General features: G+C 40.9%; 1 protein-coding gene across 1 annotated transcript in view; it reads left to right on the plus strand.

Annotated features, from left to right (window-relative positions):
- The window catches only part of nrxn2a (neurexin 2a), an 86,931-nt gene that overhangs the window by 10,672 nt on the left and 56,466 nt on the right, over window positions 1-19,793 (plus strand). The window contains exons 5-10 of the mRNA XM_070843142.1: window positions 1,990-2,291; window positions 7,710-7,871; window positions 12,389-12,818; window positions 13,508-13,891; window positions 14,767-14,970; window positions 18,307-18,333. Of these exons, the coding sequence (XP_070699243.1) occupies window positions 1,990-2,291; window positions 7,710-7,871; window positions 12,389-12,818; window positions 13,508-13,891; window positions 14,767-14,970; window positions 18,307-18,333 (1,509 nt within the window). The remainder of the gene's footprint in view (window positions 1-1,989; window positions 2,292-7,709; window positions 7,872-12,388; window positions 12,819-13,507; window positions 13,892-14,766; window positions 14,971-18,306; window positions 18,334-19,793) is intronic.

Here is a 19,793-nt window from a genome sequence, read left to right on the forward strand (position 1 = left end):
ACAGCACAGGACATGCACAGGATATGAGCTGATCTCTTTGAGAAAACCGCCTTTATATATCAGATTAGGTAGCAGTGCCTGTGAGGTTGTCAACTGGACACGTAAGCACTTTTACTAAATTAGGCCACAACACTTCTGGTGTCCTATAAGCATTTTTCTAAACCACTATATGTTGCCTTCATTATATCGACTCTGCACCTGCACCTAGGTTTACATTTTACCTGCAACATCCATCAAACGCCAAACTTCACATTCAGGCTTGACAACAGCAGTTTAACAAGTTGCTGTCTACTCAGTAGCTGAGTAACTACACTGCTCAAACAATAGAGACTAATGGGACCACTGTTCCTGCTGGCTTTAAATTGGCCCTTGAGTTCAGAAGACATTTCCTGCACAAGCAAACATGGGCTTAAGGGACAGCTTATCCATCTAGAATAAAACAGCTTGTTCAGTAGCTTTGAGGCTGTAACTTAGAAGAGGGAAAGTGAAGGGGTGTCTATACTGTCTGAAATAGCCCATTCTTGAGTTCAAGAGCTGTGCTCTCCGGTCGTTAACATCACTCCTGTGGTTAAGTGAAGCAATGGTTAAAGGTCAGAAAGTAACAACCCAAAATTAAGAAGCAAAGTAAAATACAGTCTGTTTTATTATTCAGTAAACAGTAAGGCCGAGACAAATCCCACAGGACTAGTCTCCATATTCACAACAAAACATTCAACACAAAGCTTGTTTGACCTTTTGCCTTTTGTCACTGTGGTGTTGAGAGTTTGCTGCTGTTCCCGTTGAGGTTGTAGCACGTCTTCACAGTCTCAAGGTTTTGATTTTCCAAATTCATATTGTAATTTGTATTGTACACATGTTTACATGTGACTATCTATCTATCTATCTATCTATCTATCTATCTATCTATCTATCTATCTATCTATCTATCTATCTATCTATCTATCTATCTATCTATCTATCTATCTATCTATCTATCTATCTATCTATCTATCTATCTATCTATCTATCTATCATTAATTCATACAACTGTTGAATGGACTGTAATATCGAGAATAGTTTGGTATTATGCGTAGAGGTGTTTGTCACCAAAGGTACATTGATATGGTTCTCAGTGCAGTTTGTAAAAAGCTGTGTTGCTATAACATGTGGAATTACAAGTAATGATGAAGCAGACAAAAACCAACATCTTCCTTCTGCTCTGGTTAAACCTGAAAATTGCTTTTATTGGAACAGTTGGACAATTGTTTGAGCCAGACTTCACTGTGTATTTAACAAACTCACTGGAAATCCTTTGGACTGTGGGTGTGAATTAGATGTTTAGCCAACGGTGACACATTTATATTGGCATTTTTTAAATGTCACAGTAAAGGATAAAGCTGGCATTATTCTATACTGTTCTTATTGTCAACACATTTTATGAAAAAAGCAACAGCAATGATGCGTTAGTCTGTCTCTTCATACGCTTATTACAACTTCCCCACCTAGTTTGTGGCTCTCAGTTCCCATTTTTCCTACTAAAGATGTAAATTTTAACGGGTCACAAATACAATTTTTCTTATTAAATTCATCCAGTATAACACTGTGTCTGACAGCTGTGTTTGTATGGAGGTCTACAGAACAGAGGAACAGAGGCTTTGGCCACACAGACAGTACTTGCTAGTATGATCAGTTTATTGCTGGTTTTATAGGATTTCTTGACAGTAAGAAAAATGTAGAATATCACCGGGCATGATGTACAAACAGCACACAGTCATGTGATCAACATTTTGTAGCACATGTTAATAGCTCCACAAATGCATACATGGTCTGTTCAAGTCAGTTTTGGTAATAGTGAAATATTTACCGAACGATTCTGTACTGTATATTTTCTACTCATTTTAGATAGCCCTACCTATCCCAGCACGTTACTAAAATAGTGAATATACAGTACAAATGAATTACATTTGATGACTGAAACAATTATCTAAGATGCTTCTCCTCCCCTCTTAGGGCAGGAGGAGTCAGTGGCCACCTTCAAAGGCAATGAGTTCTTCAGCTACAACCTTTCCCAGACTCCCATTCAGAGCAGTTTGGACGAGATCACGCTGTCCTTCCGTACCCGGCAGAGGAACGGCCTGCTGCTTCACACAGGGAGGTCGGCTGACTATGTCAACCTGTCCCTGAGGAACGGAGCTCTGTGGCTGGTCATTAACCTGGGCTCTGGTGCTTTCGAGGCCCTGGTGGAACCTGCCAGTGGGAAGTTCAATGACTACGTCTGGCACGATGTCCGAGTGACACGCAACCGCCGCCAGGTATGTATACATCCACTGCCTGCGACTTCGACCGTGCTCGCTGCTTAAGTATGCAGATTTTATTAATGTATGCCATTACATCAGTAGCTGGTGGGAAGGACCGTCTTATACATCTTATACTGTAATTGAGAGTGTATCTTTTAGGTACACTAAATAAATATGTAATTATCTTTAACATTTGGATCAGATTCTCTTGAGGTCCAGGTAATAACAGTAATGTGAAAGGGGTTTGGGGACAATAGTCCACTATCAGTGTCAACACTATCAAATGTTGTTGTGGTTGCTGTCTAATAATGTCTAATATTTCTGCTCTGCTAGACGCCCTACCTTCCATTTCCCATGTTGTGATAGATATTAGAAGCTCATATCAGGTCATTGCCCTCTTTCTCATGAAATAGATTGCTTTGGTAGGAGTACTTTGATAATCAGACAACTAGCGTAGTTTTTTTCTGCACCAAGAAGATTACTGTAAAACTCTTTTTACCTCAGTGAAAGAAAGTCTACAGTATCCATAACACTTGTGTGTGCGGCAGTAGTGAGGACATCTGCGGAGCATGGTCTTTTTTCTACCTTTAGGGAGCAGTAATTGTCATACAGGTTTTGAACATAAAGTCAAAACCACATTCTCGTGGCTGCGTCCTCCAATGCAACTTTGCAGCAATGTCAGAGAGGTCAAGGCAATAAAGAGCAGAGCTTTAATATAATTAATAGAGCCATTGCATGTGCCCAATATTCTGCTGCTGTAGCCACTGTATTGTATTCCAGCCAAGTGCAACTCGGCCCTAAGGTTTCATATTCATTAATTTTGTCCACTGGACAAAGCACAGTGCTGAATTCCCAAACTAATTTCCAGACTGTCAGAATGTGTCTGTTACATTAAATGTTACCCTGCTGGCACTCTTATTTGACTGCAGTCATTCTACAATTAGTCCCATCACAAAGTACCTAAGAGCTCCTCTAAACACGGTTTTTATATTGACACTGAATGAATGTGTAATGTAAAAAAGTGTTGTGAAAAAGGGGTTGCTTGTCGCAATAAATGGGCAATTCCATTTCTACACTTCTCTGAAGTGTTTGCAAATTTTGTCATGCAACTCAGAATGCTAATGTTGCTCTTTTTCTGGGATATAAACAATTGTTTGCTAACACTTGAGCTACACCAACATGTCTGTCAGCTTGTAGTGAGGTTTACTCCCCTATAGCAGCCCATACAATAACTTTACTATATATCAGTGGGGGGCCGTTCATTTTACACCTGGGCCTTCAGTGGCGTCCTACCTGAATCAAACCACCTCTTAATACCATCATTATGACGTCACGGCTATAGAAACCTTCAATATTATACAGAAAGGCAGTATAACAGGACGTTGCATTGCAGACAGGTATCTCATGTTACGAGAATGAATGACATCACTAAAGCAAGAAACCCAATTAAAAGAATTCAACAAGTCACCAAACACTCTAACCACCGACTCGGCTCCAGACACAGAGTCGTTCAGTTGCCAGTACCAGGCATTCTCAGCAACACAATCTGCTCCTCGGAGCCTGTAAGCCAAGGGTACCGCTCGTAGTTGCTGACCTGAAAGTGGCGGACGAACCCTTTTCCCAGCTGGGACAGGCTCGCTAGCTTCGGGGTGGGTCAGCATTTCCTCAAAATGTCCAGCTTTTCTTGGAAAGTCCGCCTTGAAAATGGATTTCTAAGTAGATCTGCGACCAAATTAACATCTTCTCCTCCGTCAGCTATTGTGGGTTAAAAAAACTGCTATTAATACTTATGATTATGATAAAGTTTTAACTTGTGCAGATCGCTACAGATAAGAATTGCCAGCTTTGGCTAAGCTCTCTGACCAGCCAATCAGAGGACGTGAAAATACTAACGTCATCGTACGCCTGCTAGAAGGCCCTGGGGTCACCAACTCGAAATCTGATTGGTTAAAGCAACAGTTTCATTGCGATGTGTTTTAAGCTATGGGCGCCTGCACTTTTGATTCTGAAGGCCTCAGGGCAGATTTCTTTGAGCCTGGCAACACATGATGGCTGAAATATGATTGGATAAAAGCTCATATAGACATACACTGCTGGAAGCACCCTGGCCCAGAGACACAGAGACACGCTGTGAAATGAAGGGCATAGACTATTAGGAATAGTCTAAAATGATTAATGGGAAAATATTAAAACGTAAATCAGTGATTCTGAGTTTAGGCCAGCAGAGAAGGCCTTGCTGGCCCTGACGGCCCACCACTGCTATACATATATATATATATTTTACCACTTTTACAAATCTGCAGAAGAAAATGTGAATTTATGCTGAAAACTTTTTGTTTCCTGCATTAATTTGAGGAAGGTTACAGTCTCCTCATCGATCCACACAGATCAGATTTTTCGTCTGCAGCTACTTTTCATCTCCTTAGTGAAGTCACATGATTTATGTACATCATGATTAATTCATTATGTCTGTGTCCATTTGACTTTTTTACATTTTGCTGTTTTCGATACATCAACTTTTCCTCCTCAGTCAAGTGTAAAAACTTTTTTTGTGATATTTTGAGGGTTTTTTTGTTGTTGTTTTTTTCATTCGAAATTTTTCAGTCCTCGCGCTTCAGGTGTTTTTTATGAGCATATTGAAAATGGGCATGAAAACAGGTGGATGGAAACGCACCTTTTGTTCACTACCTACTCTGGTGCTGTATCAGTAGCGTACAATGGGATTTAAGAACTTCTTGGCTGAAACCAGCAAACAACATTTTGGCTACCAATATCAGTCCTAGAAAAACGCGCAGCCACACTAAGCTCTTTGACTAATATGCTAATATGTTCCGATTTATTCTTTCGACATCTTCATCAGATATACCTGACAATGCCAATGTCAATGCCAAAATTTCATAGCTGTGCTTCCTAAATGTTTTTGGAGCATCAACTCGCTGTGTCGGCACGCCTGTTGTGCTTCCGTCTGCCAATACACTTGGCACGTATTGGGAAGTGTGCACAATATGTTGACGCTCACAAATTGTATCAACTCAAGTAGAGCTCCTTTGAGCTGTGGTAACACTCTTACACTGGAAGAGCATTTTAAATAACGGTAGGGGGACACGTCACGCCACAAGATCCAACAAGATCCCTGTACTTCATTTCAAGCACAATAGTGAAACCTTAAAGAAACTTGGCTTCTGAAGGCAAAAGGAGTGCGAGCATTTTTGAGGCAAATAAAGCGTTTGCTTTGTAAATTTACCCGAACACTAACAAAACTAAACATATTCCTCTATACTGAGCTTTGCTGTGTGCAATGCATTTAAATGTTTGATTTCTTTGCTAAAGTGGGACTCATTTCGTATCTGACTCTCTCATCATCACCAATATATTCTAAACCTGTCACATTAACCTGCATATAAAGTTGCATCCTCCTCCCCATCTATTTCCTTACCCCGGCTTCCAGAAGAACGGCAATCCAATGCTTACAACGTCACTTATGCTTTCAGCCGTGCATTTGATCCCTGTGTAAATTGCTTTCCCCTCAGATAAGTTACCTCACTGACATGTAGATAGGGAGAACTGTAACTCCCTGGAGAGCGCTGGTGGAAACATTTTATTAGATCCGGTGGTGTTTTTCAGGCTAGAATTCCTCCTGTTACTATCTCCCCCTCCATCTGTCTTTTCTTTTACTGTCGTGGGCAAACTGATTGGTGCTCATTTTCTCCCCTTTTGTGACCCTTATTAATGATGCATCCACCTATTTATGAGCCTGTCGAGTACACACTAACATGTATACAGATTATCTTTCGCTCCTTATAAACACTCAAGTCAATTCTCACTCTAACTCTGCATTGTGATATATATGTTTATGGAGAAATATGATGAAAGATCGGTTTCTTAGTGCACAAGCCAAGACTGGAGCATGAATATTACCCTGCAGTGTGCCTCTAATTAATGATGTTTGTGCTTAATACAATAATTACCTTTCAATGCATTCATCCTTCACCTGTGATTTTAAAATGCTGGTGGAGTAACTATCTGAGGATATGGTGTAATGCTCATTATGACAAATTGGCCATGCTTTTCTAGACGTTCTGTGGAGTGAAAGAGAATACAGCATCAATCAATTTCCAGACATGAAAGCACTTCTTTAGTTTCTTGATGTGCAGTATCATCAACCCACAGTAAAGCCCCGCCATTGTCCACTGTCTAAGCCAAAGACACAGAAGGTTTCACCACTAGATGGACAGAAATCAATATCTGCCAGGAGCAGAGAATGGTGAGGCAGGACCTCGTTTTAGAGACCTGACACCTGAACATACCATGTCAGGTCCTTCTTTTGTCTCTTGTCCTCTCGCTTTCAACATACCTGTGATTTTACAAAATAAACTCTGCAGATTCCACAAAGTTAAATTCTCAAGATACAAAAGACTTTGGCTTGTAACAACCTGATTTTGAATGATTTGTTTTGTGCTTGCTTACTGAGGTCTGGCTGGGTGATTATGATCAATTTATTCTGAATGAGCTTTATCTACTTAGGTCGTGGTCTGTTGGATGTGGTGGTGGTGGATGTGCAGTTTTTAATCTATAATGATGTCCAGACATGTAGCTCAGTGTCACCTTCATCTTTGCTGTTTCAAAGTTAAATCTTAATCAAACACTATATTAATAAGTAAACATAGTGCAGGTGCATAAACACAGTGCAGGGGCTGTTTATTGCACTTTCCTCTCCTTACATGTGAATTAGTTTCTCTCCACTCAAGCCCTGCATTTTTAAAGGGTTTGTAATTACCCAGAAACATTAGAACAATTAGATTTTTTTAACATTGTTGGAGCTGTCATTTCTTAGTTTTAATTCAAAGTAGTTTTTTTTGCTGAAAATTGAAACATTTTCACTCACAAAGAAGTCGTAATTGTTTCCACTCCCCCAAAGTGGCAGCTGTTACCTTCATGCAGGCACGCATGTGCTGGCTGCTCATTGTCATGGCAACAGGCATATCCTATATTTTCTCCTATAGCACCATTCAGCAATTCATCTCCATTGTCTCAGTATACTGATGAGATTGATATGAGAATGAGCTTGTTTTGTTGCTGCGAGTATACAAGTAACATAGCCTGCCGTCTTGATATCTTTAATCTCAAATTAATTGAGTATACTGTAGCATTCATAGTGCTTTGGAGCCAAAATATCAGTGGAAGGCATATTTATGGTATATTGACTCCACTGCAATCCTGCTAATATATCAGAAACAGGGATCAGCTGAGATTAGTGAACCCCTCAAAGCTGTTCTTGTAATTGCCTTCAAGATCCAACATTAATGCAAGCTCTACTAGAATCAAGAAATTAAGCATGAAATAATTAGGCCGGTTCTTTCTGTTTGACTGAAAATCTCTCCATGTCTTGTCATTCATTTTTCTCACACCCTCCTCCTGCAATGGCTCCTCTAGGTGACGATCTTAGTGGATGGGATTCTCACCACCACCGGCTACACTCAGGAGGACTACACCATGCTGGGCTCTGATGATCTCTTCTACATAGGGGGCAGCCTAAACACGGCCGACCTGCCAGGCTCCCCGGTCAGCAACAACTTCATGGGCTGTCTCAAAGATGTGAGTACAGCTTGACCTCGGTCCCAGTAGAGGACTGGAAACATTATCCTACCCTCCTTAGATAGCGCTACCCCATCCTATAAGCACAGCATGTTGTGCATATAGAAAATCACCCCTCACATTTACATCGATTCTCCCGTTGTAGGGTATTTGAAGGAGAAACATTCAGATGGAAGGCTGCGCTGTGCAGAGCATTTATAGATTCCTACGGGAATCCCTTTGAGAACGCACTGTAGCACTAATATACATAAGAAACAGATGCATCCTCTGAACCCATCTTCATTCCTGAAATGCAATCTGAAGTCAGTTTTCCTCACTATTTCCATTTTTTTTAAAAAAGCTTTTTAAGTCATGCCTGTACCTGTCACATTGATTATCTTTAGCAAGCAAGTTAAGATAATTTATTCAGCAGTAAGGTTAGACAAAGCAGTGAATTGTGGGTTAATGCCCAATTTCAGCCTAGTCTTACAAATTTTTAATGAAGCGAACAATATTATTGAATAAATAAATAAATAAGTCATGTGCATTTAAAGGGATAGAAATGCTTTTTCCTACCGAGGAAGGATTAGGGGGAGACATGGCTAAAAGAAGGCTGTATAGTTTGAAATAAAATAGTGAAGTGGAAAATAGCATTCATGTCAGGGTAGCAGTTGGGTGCATAGCCTACATATTTTTAGGGGACAATACCAACTCAGACAAATAAGTTCTCCTCTGTCAGAGACGTGTGCAGCAAAATATATAAGACCATTTATTCCATAAATGCTTATAAACTGTTATTGGGCTCTGCTCTTGATCCCCATTAACTACAGCTGCATGGGATTCAGCTGGGAGTACAATGCACCAAGGACAGAAGAGACACATCACTTAGATACAGGATACACAAAATGCACAAGGCAAATAGAGGAGAAATAACCTGACTAAGCTGGTAACAACAGCGGCGCTTTGGAGTAAAGCATAACAAGCAGCTGATTTTAAAGACTGTCACATTGTCTTGTCAAAAGTGCATTGATGACTTATTATAATGTCGCTGGTGACTCTGTGGGCAGCACGGTGGTGCTGTGGTTAGCACTGTTGCCTCACAGGTTCAAATCCGATGGCCGGCAGGTTTGCAGTTTCAGCCTGTGATCTTTCTGTGTGGAGTTTGCATGTTCTCCTCATGCTTGCAGGGGTTTTCTCTGGGTACTCCGGCTTCCTCCCACAGTACAAAGACATGCAGGTTAGGTCAGTTGGTGAGTTTAAATTGCCCATTAGTGTGAGTGTGAGTGTGAATGGTTGTCTGCCTGTATGTGTTCTTTTCTTCTCATTGGCACTCACAGGTTTACCTGCCAAGTCCAAATCGCAAAGATGCGTGGTCACATGTATTTATGTTAGAGAACTGAAATCTTCAGACAGCAACAAATAATCTATGTTTCACAACTTAGTCCCATATGACACATAAATAGAGAAGTTACGGACAAATTCTTTACATTCATGATTTCTATGTCATGGATGGCACTGTCATTTGGCCGGTCTGTTGGTCCACCACTTTAGTCCAGAATGAAATATCTCCACAGCTGTTCGATGGATTGCTTTGAAATGTGAACAGACATCCATGGTTGCCCAAAGGATGTATCATACAGACCTTTATTTCCTCTTGCACCGTGAGGTTGACATGTGGTTTTGAGTGAAATATATGATGGATTGCTGTGAAATTTGCTACCTGCAAAACTAATGGCATTTCCGGCAGCCACAGTTGTACTTAACACATGCTAGCACTCTAGCTTAAATTCCAAACTAAGACAGTGAAACTGGCAGATTGGACGCATTAAACACCTGCAGGTTAGCATTGCCTTTGTGAGCATGTTAGCCTGCTGATGGTAGCATTTTGCTCAAAGCACCGCTGTGCATTAGTACAGCCCCAGAGAGCCCCTGGCATGCTGTAGACTTTTCATTTTAAATCTCATAGTCCACACAGTCTAATTTTGTCCATTAAACTCTGCAGTACAGATAAATGTGCATTTGTTTAAAAAAAAGTACATAACATCAACATTTTAAAGCAGCAAAGCAATAACTGAAGGATTTTTAGAATCTACATAACTACTCTGCAATATGAATACACTGAAATGAGAATTAGATGTTGTGTACGGACAGGTTATTGTCCCAGCACCACTGCCATTGCTGCAACCTCTGTTCTCTGGGCAATGTTGTTGGCTCATGGTGGTGTTTAGACCTCCTAGTGCTGAGCAGAGTCACACAGATCTACTGTACGCTTGCAGGGAGAGTATGACGGGACTAAGAGTCATCAAGATGGGATGACAAACTCAAAAGGTCCCAGAAAAGAGGGTGGCAGAAGCAAAGCTGATCAAATGGGATCAGGCTGGAGCCAGGTTCAGAGATGGGTCAGTTCCGAGCCAGAGGTTTGAGTTGGGTGATGAACTAGAGGAACAAAGGTTGAGGTGGTGAGTGGAAAGAATTCACACATACATATCCACCTTAATCCTTGTGGGAAAGAAAAATATTTGCAGTAGATCTATTTCGGGGGATATCTGTCTTATTGTATTGAATATAGAGAGTTTGGGCCATGACTAATCGCTCTAGATGTTACATGATAATAGATGCGAGTGCTGCAAGGGAGAGGCCATCAGGTTCATCAGGTACAGGAAAAATAATGGCCACTTTCAGACGTATGCCGCGACTACAACAGCTAGCAGAGAGAGATGAATTTGTCTTTGAAGTCACCAGCTTATTGCTCTGTAGTATCTGTGCCCACAGGATATCCCACACTGCATCATTAGGTTCCTCTGCTTTAAGGCTCAAAAAGATTGTTCCCAATGTGGTTATGAAGAATGTGCTCACACAGCTATTAGTAGCAGTGAAGGTCTTTATTCTCAGACTACTGTCATTCTTCACTACTTGAGCTTAAAAGACATGAGAACTGTTTCAATTGACAATAGAGGATCTTTATTCTTATGTCACTGCATGCTAGGCAATGCATGTTACATAGAACAGGCATCTGAATTGGTGAAATAGGATTCCATGTCCAGTATTGTCTTTTGGTTTACGTAATAGCCCCAACAGAGGTCACAGCCTGCTTTTTTTGTCAGCATCTATGTATTTTTGTCAAATGTGCTGCTCCAAGTTGTAACTGTTTTTGCTTTGTATAAGTAAAGTCTTGATTGACTGTCTCCCCCATTTAAAAATTGCCTGTTACACTAATTTCTCGATGGTCAGTTTCACCATCTGATTTCACTGCTTAATTAGTCACACTGAGGCACTGTGAAGTGTGATATTGGCTCAAATTGCCTCTCAGCTCTGCTGTTAGTCCTCTGTGCAGTGTGGTGTGTCACCTCAGGCAGTGACTGGCTGCAGAGTAGTGTGGCAGATAACAGTGGGCTGCGGGTGACTTACAGCTGATACAAAATGAGACAAGTATTGTTGTCTCCTGCTGTGCATATTGATGAACCCCAAAAAAAAAAGCAGCATAATGGAGTAACAGCACAAAGAGCTGCTAGCAAAGTAGACAAGTAAACAGGGTATTATATATCTTGTATTTAAGTATATGTCTTTAAAGGGTCTTGCAATTCTTGCTTTTTCCTTTTGATTGATCTGAAATATCAAATCAATAGCCAGACATCCATCAAAGACATAGGGAGATCTGTTGTACATTTAGTACAGCCATAGTTTCTCCATTTTTCAGCTGCTTCTGCACTGCATCATGAGCTTAGAGATGTTTATGCCCTTACATTTACTAAATGTGGCTCTTTAAATAATAAATTGTGTGCTATGCTTGTAAAGAATCGAGTCCACCTCTCCTCCACCCACCATCTCTGCTTGAGCTTGATTTTCTTCAATATAAACACGCATAACAGTTTATCATTGTGCAGGTCCTATGTCTGTGATTCCTCCTGTCCAAACGTAAGATTATTCCACTGTATGTTCCTGAGTGAGTCAGCAAAATATCTAAAATGTAACTTTTTACATTTGCATCCAAATCTAAATGTATTTCCCAATTTCACAAGCGTTTCATTTCTTGCTGCCGTCTTGTTTTCTCGTGACAATTTTGTAGTTAATGAAGAAGTTGTTTGGTAAACCTGAAAGCATCCAGATCAAAGACCAGGCTGATTGTTGGGGTTTTGAGGAAGAACCTCTTGTCTCACAAATAATTGAAAGCAGTCATCTTTTGAGTTTGAAAACCAGTCAAATGCAATGTGTTCAGTTGTGCGCGCTCCTTCTATCTCTGCACGGACATGCAGCACGAGTCAGAAGCGATTCTCAGTGAGACATGTGATTGATTTGATTGACGGCAAATGCTTCTACATCCGTATAATTAAGGTGCAAGTTTATTTGACAAAACTCAGGACATGAAATCAAATCTGAGCTCAAGGATGAGTCAACAATGTTTTCTGCTGCATGTCCCTGTGAAAGCTGCTGTGTTATATCGATTCTAGTATTTATTGATGAGTTATATTCAACCTTTGCACTGAATTTATTGCCGTCTCCAGCTGTCATCTCACCACGACATCTCTCTCATTTATTAGGTGGTCTACAAGAATAATGAGTTTAGACTGGAACTGTCACGGCTGGCTGAGCACCGAGACCCTAAGATTAGTATCCATGGTGACTTGATATTCAGCTGCGAGAATGTGGAAGCCCTGGAGCCGGTCACCTTCGACACGCCGTCTGCCTACTTGACATTGCCCAGGTGGAACACAAAGAAGACTGGCGCCATATCTTTTGACTTCCGCACCACAGAGCCCAGCGGCCTGCTGCTGTTCAGCCATGGCAGTCTGCAGGGTATACAGCCTGACAGGAAGCTCAGGGCCGACTTCTTCTCCATAGAGCTGCTGGATGGATTTCTCTACCTGGTCATGGATATGGGCTCTGGCAGCATCAAGATTAAAGCCAGTAACAAGAGGCTCGATGATGGCGAGTGGTGCCACGTGGACTTCCAGAGGAAAGGGCGCAACGGTAAGAGAATTATGTGTATCTGTGAAGGCAGGGGGAAGCCTTCTGTCTGCTTCTGTTACTGTGTTTCTCTGGTTTTAGCTGTGGAGGAAAAAAGGTTCCTAGCTGTGAAATCGCCATATGCCAGCATGGATAGAGTCACATAGGCATGCTCCTGTTATTTATTCACTGCAGTGAAACATGCATATATATTAGGTTTTAATTACAGTGCTATTTTTAGTTGCTGTAATCTATGTATGACATTTTGAAATCCGTGTTACTCTATTTCACAAGTGGCCAATTATACAGTCACCTACCTCAAATTGGGCCTTATTAGTACAATCCAAATGTCTGCCTTATTAGTAAAAACCAGAAAAATGCTCATAGTTCCTCCCCTATTTCTTCCTTCGCATTCCTATAAATACATTTCCTTTATTCTCAATCAGGGTGAGATTTGTCATTTATAATTCCTCACTTCCCCAGAGCAAGTTTTAGTTTTAGCTCCTGTGTTTGGCTCACAAAATCAACTTTTAAGTACTGGCAGTACAGCTTCTTAGTCCGCACTTTTTAAGAGAAGCAGTGACTAGTGCCCATTTCCACAATCTCACAGTTTGTTCTCACTTCTCACTTAGCACATCCCACACACACCTGTCTTCATTTTCTCAAACAAAAACATTGTATAAGTACAAGTTGACTCACTGCTTGCCCTACAGGCTTTATCTCCGTGAACAGCCAGAGCGTCCCCTTTTCTGCTAATGAAGGCAGCGAGATCCTTGACCTAGATGGGGACATGTATCTTGGTGGCTTACCAGAGGATCGCCAAGCCCTTATGCTCCCCCCTGAGGTGTGGACAGCGTCCCTCAGCATTGGCTACGTGGGCTGTGTGAGGGACCTCTTCATTGACGGACAGAGCCGAAACCTGTGGAGGCTGGCAGAGGTTCAGAGCGCCACAGGTGTCAGCAGCTTCTGCACCAAAGAGACTCATGTCAGGTGTGCCAGGGAAACATGCGCCAACGGTGGACACTGCAGGGAGGGCTGGAACCGCCACATTTGTGACTGCAACGGTACTGGCTACTTCGGTCTCAGCTGTGAGAAGGGTAAGAGTTTCTAAGAAAGATGGTAGTAGATGGAGAGGATATGTGACTTTAAAATGCTGCTGCAAAGCTTTTAACACACTTAGGCCAGTATTTTATTCATTAGCTTAGCTGTGTAGTGGCTGGAGAGTGCCTGCACAGATGGAGAAAAAATGTAGACATAAAGAAAATTCATCATCAGGGCTTAATGCTTAGGCCTTGAAACAATAATAATTTCATTTGCAATGGCAGTATGATCATCTATCTATCTATCATTTCTACATCTACATATATAATACCACATCTATTCAAATGAGAGCAGTGCTCTCAACACATCCACAAAGCAGTCTAGGTGACAATGACAGGACAAAAGACAATTCTGTTATTTTTCATTTATGCCATTCAAAAGTAAACTACGGTATTTTCTTACAGTATAGTGATTCATTAATGAATTGTTAGTATCGTGAGGCTGCCAGTACTGAGTGTTTCATTAGAAATGCAGTGCTGCTTCGGCAGGGTGATTTGGCCTGATTCACTCGGTGTTTACCATGCAGATGGTTTTCTCACAGAGAGGCCAAATTACACTCATCCATTGGCAGCTAATAATATGAGGGATATATGAAAATCCCCCTTCTATTGCACTATGATGGGTATAAATCCCTCAGAAATTTGATTGCTGCTGCAATCTCGCCTCTGTCTTCGTATGCTCCAGGCTTTTTCTGCCATCTGGTGCGACTGATGAAAACTGCAATCTGAAATTATATCATGCAGTACCTGAGATAAGCTAAAATAGAATCTGGGTTTCATTTCATAAATGCCACTTTGTGTTTTTAATTTAGTATTGTGATTCCCACTGGGCTTCAGTGTCCGGTAACACTTCCTCTTCCTGAAATCCATAGAGGCCACTACGGTGAGCTATGACGGCAGCATGTATCTGAAGGTGGTGTTGCCAAGGACGATACACACAGAGGCCGAGGATGTGTCCCTCCGCTTCATGTCCCAGAGGGCCTTTGGACTGCTGATGGCCACCACCTCTCAGCAGTCAGCGGACACCCTGCGTCTGGAGCTGGACGGAGGCAGAGTGAAGCTCACTGTGAACCTGGGTAATGCTGCTCTGGCAAATGCGAGCACATAATACCAGCTGACCTTTTAGGGCGTGTCACCTAGCTAGAGGTCTCATGATATTAGTTCTGTCTCCCATACCCATCTTCATACACAATAACTGCAGTTGCTTAAAAAAAGAATAAATACATCCCTTGATTCTTTTGTATGTTGCCAGAGTTTATCGCTTTTTTTTCATATGATGGTTGTGTCACATTTATCCTGAGCAGTTTTATTTAACTGGAGAATCAGTGAAATAAACTACAAATCAGTTTCAAATCAAATGATAACATAATTTAAGTTTTAGATCTAGTTATGCGACATACTTTTCAACAATTTTCTTTTTTTTTTATTTATTTGCTAAATATGCTTTGGTTTGCCTATATGAGGTATTGAAAACTATTTCTAACATCTGCTACAACAGCTATGTTGTTTCATTCAAAATTCCTTCCAACATAATAGTAATTGTAGAAAATTGGCAATTTAAAAAAATTATTGCAGATTAAAACTTGAACTTTCATATAAAGCCATGGTTTCATTCATCTTGCGTTTTAGAGAGAGATCCTTTGGGGTTTAAAGCAACAGTTGGCACCTTTTAGAGAATTGTCTTTTTCGCTGAAACTGTCACTATATCCTGACAGCAATACATGAGACGGGTAATCTTTGAAAAAAAGAGGTTCCTTTGATTCCAAAGCAGACTGGCTCAGTATGGCCCACGAGCTGTGGGCACCAGATTATGTACCACTGTACACCAGACCTGTTCAGCTGCCGAGGTCAGCCTGAGCGTGCACGACCGCCTCCCCTGTGGAGAGCTTTGGAGTCAGAACTGAACCACAGCAGAGAGGGAGGGGGAGGAAACTGGAAGTTGTACTCTTTCAAATCCTGAAGCAAAGTCCTCTCTCTTCTCAGTGTTACCAACTACTTTTTTAAAAGTGGTTGAACTATGGATGGATTGAAAGTAGTTTTACCTTTTTTGGAAAGGAGAAAATCAATACTACACTTGTATCTGGCCTTGATACATAAGACTATAGCTGGTAAGCTCAGAAAAAAAAAAAAAACCACCACCTCTTCAGTCCACTCGTAATATCTTTTTTCTTTAAATTTACCGCAAAAGTGCAAGTAGGAGAATTTGCAGTGTTGTGGGGGCTTACTGTATTTGTCAGACTATTTCTTGGCTGCACACAGTAACTTGTTTGAATCTCAGCTGCTTCCCTGGCAACAGCTCAGAGCCAACAAATAGTCAGATACATAACCCTGTAAACTGTCGTGTTTGCACTGGTTTTTGTTAGCTGACTGTAGCTTCATGTTTAACATGCAAATGTGATGCTAATATTGATTTTCTCACATAACCCTACTCCAGACAGAGCATAGAAATATTTCCCAAAACTTTTGCTTTAAGCCACGCATTGTTGACTGTCGACATTGTGTTTGTACAATATATCAGTGCCAGTGTGTCTTAACCACCAGGCCACTGAGGTGCTCAGACAGCACGCTTTTAGCACAATTATTTTTCAATTTTCACGAGGTAGAATGGAAGGCTAAAGAAAACAACAAGTATCAAACCATAACCATACGGCTGCTGGAGCACAGCAAAATGTGTATTTTTATACACCCGTAAGAGAAATATTATCCCATTGATAAAACATATCAAGAATGCAGCATCTACCATTTAAAAAGCCATGAAATAAACCTCAAGGGGTTTAATGCCTTTTTAAGCAACTGTAGGCGTGTATATTCCCCCTCTTTCTCTCTCTCCCTCTCTCTCTCTCCCTCTCTCTCCTTCCCTCTCTCTCTCTCTTTCTCTCTCTCAGTTCATCCAGTGGTCAGGTCCCATCTGACCATCTCGGCTCTTTCAGCCCTTCAATGGCTTGTCTGCAGTTCAAGGAGAAGGCAGTCAGAGACCAGATCCGTCATTACTCTGAGATATTACCACTTAGACTGCTCACACCGAATGTGACCGTCGTAGTTCCCTCCCCTCTCATTCACTGAATAGAGGGTGCCAGTAATGCACACACACACATATGCACACACTCACTCACACACACACACACGTACGCACGCACACCCACACACCCACACACCCACACAGATACCGGCAGCAGAAAGTCACTCTGGTCTCTGGCTGTCTGGATCCACTGCTCTGTGATGGTTGACAGCTCGAGAGCACTCCTCAGCCACATGACTTACACCAATATATTCATGTACAGTTGGATAAATCGGTTTTATTATTCAGAACATGCAAATGCTGAGTGGGTGAATCCATTTTGAGGCCAGAAATTTAAATGTTGCAGATGGATTTAGAAGATAATCACTGATGTAGACATGAGAAAACATTAGCAGTTTTTTTTTTTTTTTTCTCTCACAGTGTAAGGTTCATTGTGGCTGCAGGTTGTGCAAATCGCCCTTTTTCTCTGTGTGTAACTAGGAAAATATATGACCATCAAGCCTGCAGTGCAAGCAGGAGACTGGATTGTTTCAGTTGATATGTTCAGTTTGAATTTAAGAGTGAAGGCAGATCAAGGTTTGGGCTCTTGTGCAGAGGTGCATCAATACAGTAGAATACATTTTCCAGACCAGTCATTATCTTTTCAGTAGTATTAATCATTAATCAATCTCATTATTTTCTGCATCGTTTAAGAATGCATGCAGTCAATCCCAAACAAAACTTTGTAGTAATCCTATCACATATGGGCTATGTCTTAAAACTGAGATGATACTATACTGCATAATTCCAGTGATCACTATAATTCAAATGCTATTGTATTGTTCAGTAGCCACTCTCACCTGCTCATTGTATAACGCAGAATGCCTCTTTGGGTGGTTTATTTGGTTTCACATGGCTAATCTTCTACCAAATCTACCACAGGTTCCATTTTTTGGTATCTGCTTCAGACAATTTTCCTCACCCAGCCTGTTTGCTGTATTACCCCCACGTGTCAGTAAAACCATCGTGGTATCTCAAGCAGTAAAATTGGTTTACAGACGTAAATGTGATGTGAATGTAAGCCGCCTTATCAGAGCCGATAAGGATGCTAAAAATACTACTGGTACGCCTCTGTTGTTATGGTCAATAAAACTCTTATTGATCCCAACTTTGATCTGTTCTATCGTGCTTCCAGCAGTGCCAGACACATGCTGAGGTTTTCCTTTCACTCGCTGTTATAAACACTACAGGGAGGAAAGTGGCGGTTTAGACTCTCGAGGCTGTCCCCGGATGGTGGGCTCTGAAAAGCACTGAACTGTCTGCAGAATGTACCTTGAAGGATGTGAAATATTCTCCTCTTTTGTGCTGTTCTTTTTTTCTTTTAATCTCACCATCTCACTCTCTCTCTCACCAGATTGTATCAGGATAGACTGTAATCTCAGTAAGTGTCTCCTATGATTATTTACTGTACCATGATTTAGAGAACATGCACTGTGGTATAATCATATGCCTCTTGCTCTATTCCCTTATGAAACAGAACATGATTCATTTATTCCTCCCCACAATTCTCCTTGTTTGCTGTTGCTTTTATCCTCCACACAAGCATCATCACAAAGATAAGAACAAGAATGAGACTACACTGTGGCATGCAGTCGTACGGTTGATTATAATTGGATCTTTTTGCTCTACATTCATGAAATCCACATTTAAGTAGCACTTTAAATTATACATCTTCTCATTATTGCATTGTAATACTGTTGTAATCAAATGCAGCTAAATTTGACATACAGTAGTCTGCTGCTAATGAATCATTCATTTGCATGTGACTAATTTGCTCACATAGCTGATAATTGGGCACAGTTCAAGTACAATCAGCAATTATCTGTAGTGAGAAAAGCAATGTTCAGGCTTAGTTTAGAGAAAAATGCGATTTTGTTTCTGGATAATCACACTGCAGAGCCAGAGCTGAGATTAATTTAAAGGTTAGCCTGATATCTGATCAGTAGATGAGTATGAGGCAAGACTGTCAGCTATCAAACAGACTTGATTTTGCATAAATGTTGAAGCATCTGAGAGAGATTACAGTTTGTTGTTGCCAATTCTTCCAGTTTTTGATGAGCACATGTAGTGGAACATATTCTTTATAAGTAAATTAAATCAAATCAGATGTTAGTATTTGTGCTCTGAATCGAACTGCTCATCACGCCTCAACAGACACTTGTTATCTTCCTTTATGAAACCCTAAAAAGTTTTAATTGCACAAGGCACCCTTTACGAGATGTGCCAAAAAATGTAGAATGGCTAAATTGGATAAATGGAGGCCTATAAAATGTCTAAAATCCTTCAACAAGAAAAATGACTTCATATAAACAGTGACAACAAGACGAGACAAGACAAGAGCATCCATCAAATACCTTCCATGAACCACGAGCGAATATAATTTCACTGATTAAAAGGCAGATGAACGCCAAAGGCAGGTCTTCCTGTGTATCAACAGAATTGATTTTCAGGTATTCTCTACTCTTGTGAAATGGAGTGGTACTTTAGGTCGCACCGCAGTAATGTTGAAATTTATGATGTAGATTGTTGCTTTCACCTGATAGTGAGAGACAGGCAATTTAAGTTATGGTTACAGACTAGAGCGATGTGAGAAACAGATAAAAGCTATCGCCAGTGGAGAGGTGAACCTCTCGCTGATATAGATCATCCAATACAGCGGAGGCTTATAAAAGTTATCACTATAATCGAGTGTCTGCTGAAAGCTTGTTTCCACAACTCATGTATGAATAATTCCTGGATTCTCTAGACTAAAATGTTCATTTCTCAATGATTTACAGAGCAGTCCCAATATTAGTCATTATATTATTTATGCTTATTGTTGCTCTCCTGAGATGAAAGGAA

This window comes from Pempheris klunzingeri, chromosome 14 (genome assembly GCF_042242105.1).
Source record: "Pempheris klunzingeri isolate RE-2024b chromosome 14, fPemKlu1.hap1, whole genome shotgun sequence".
NCBI classification, from domain to species: Eukaryota; Metazoa; Chordata; class Actinopteri; order Acropomatiformes; family Pempheridae; genus Pempheris; species Pempheris klunzingeri.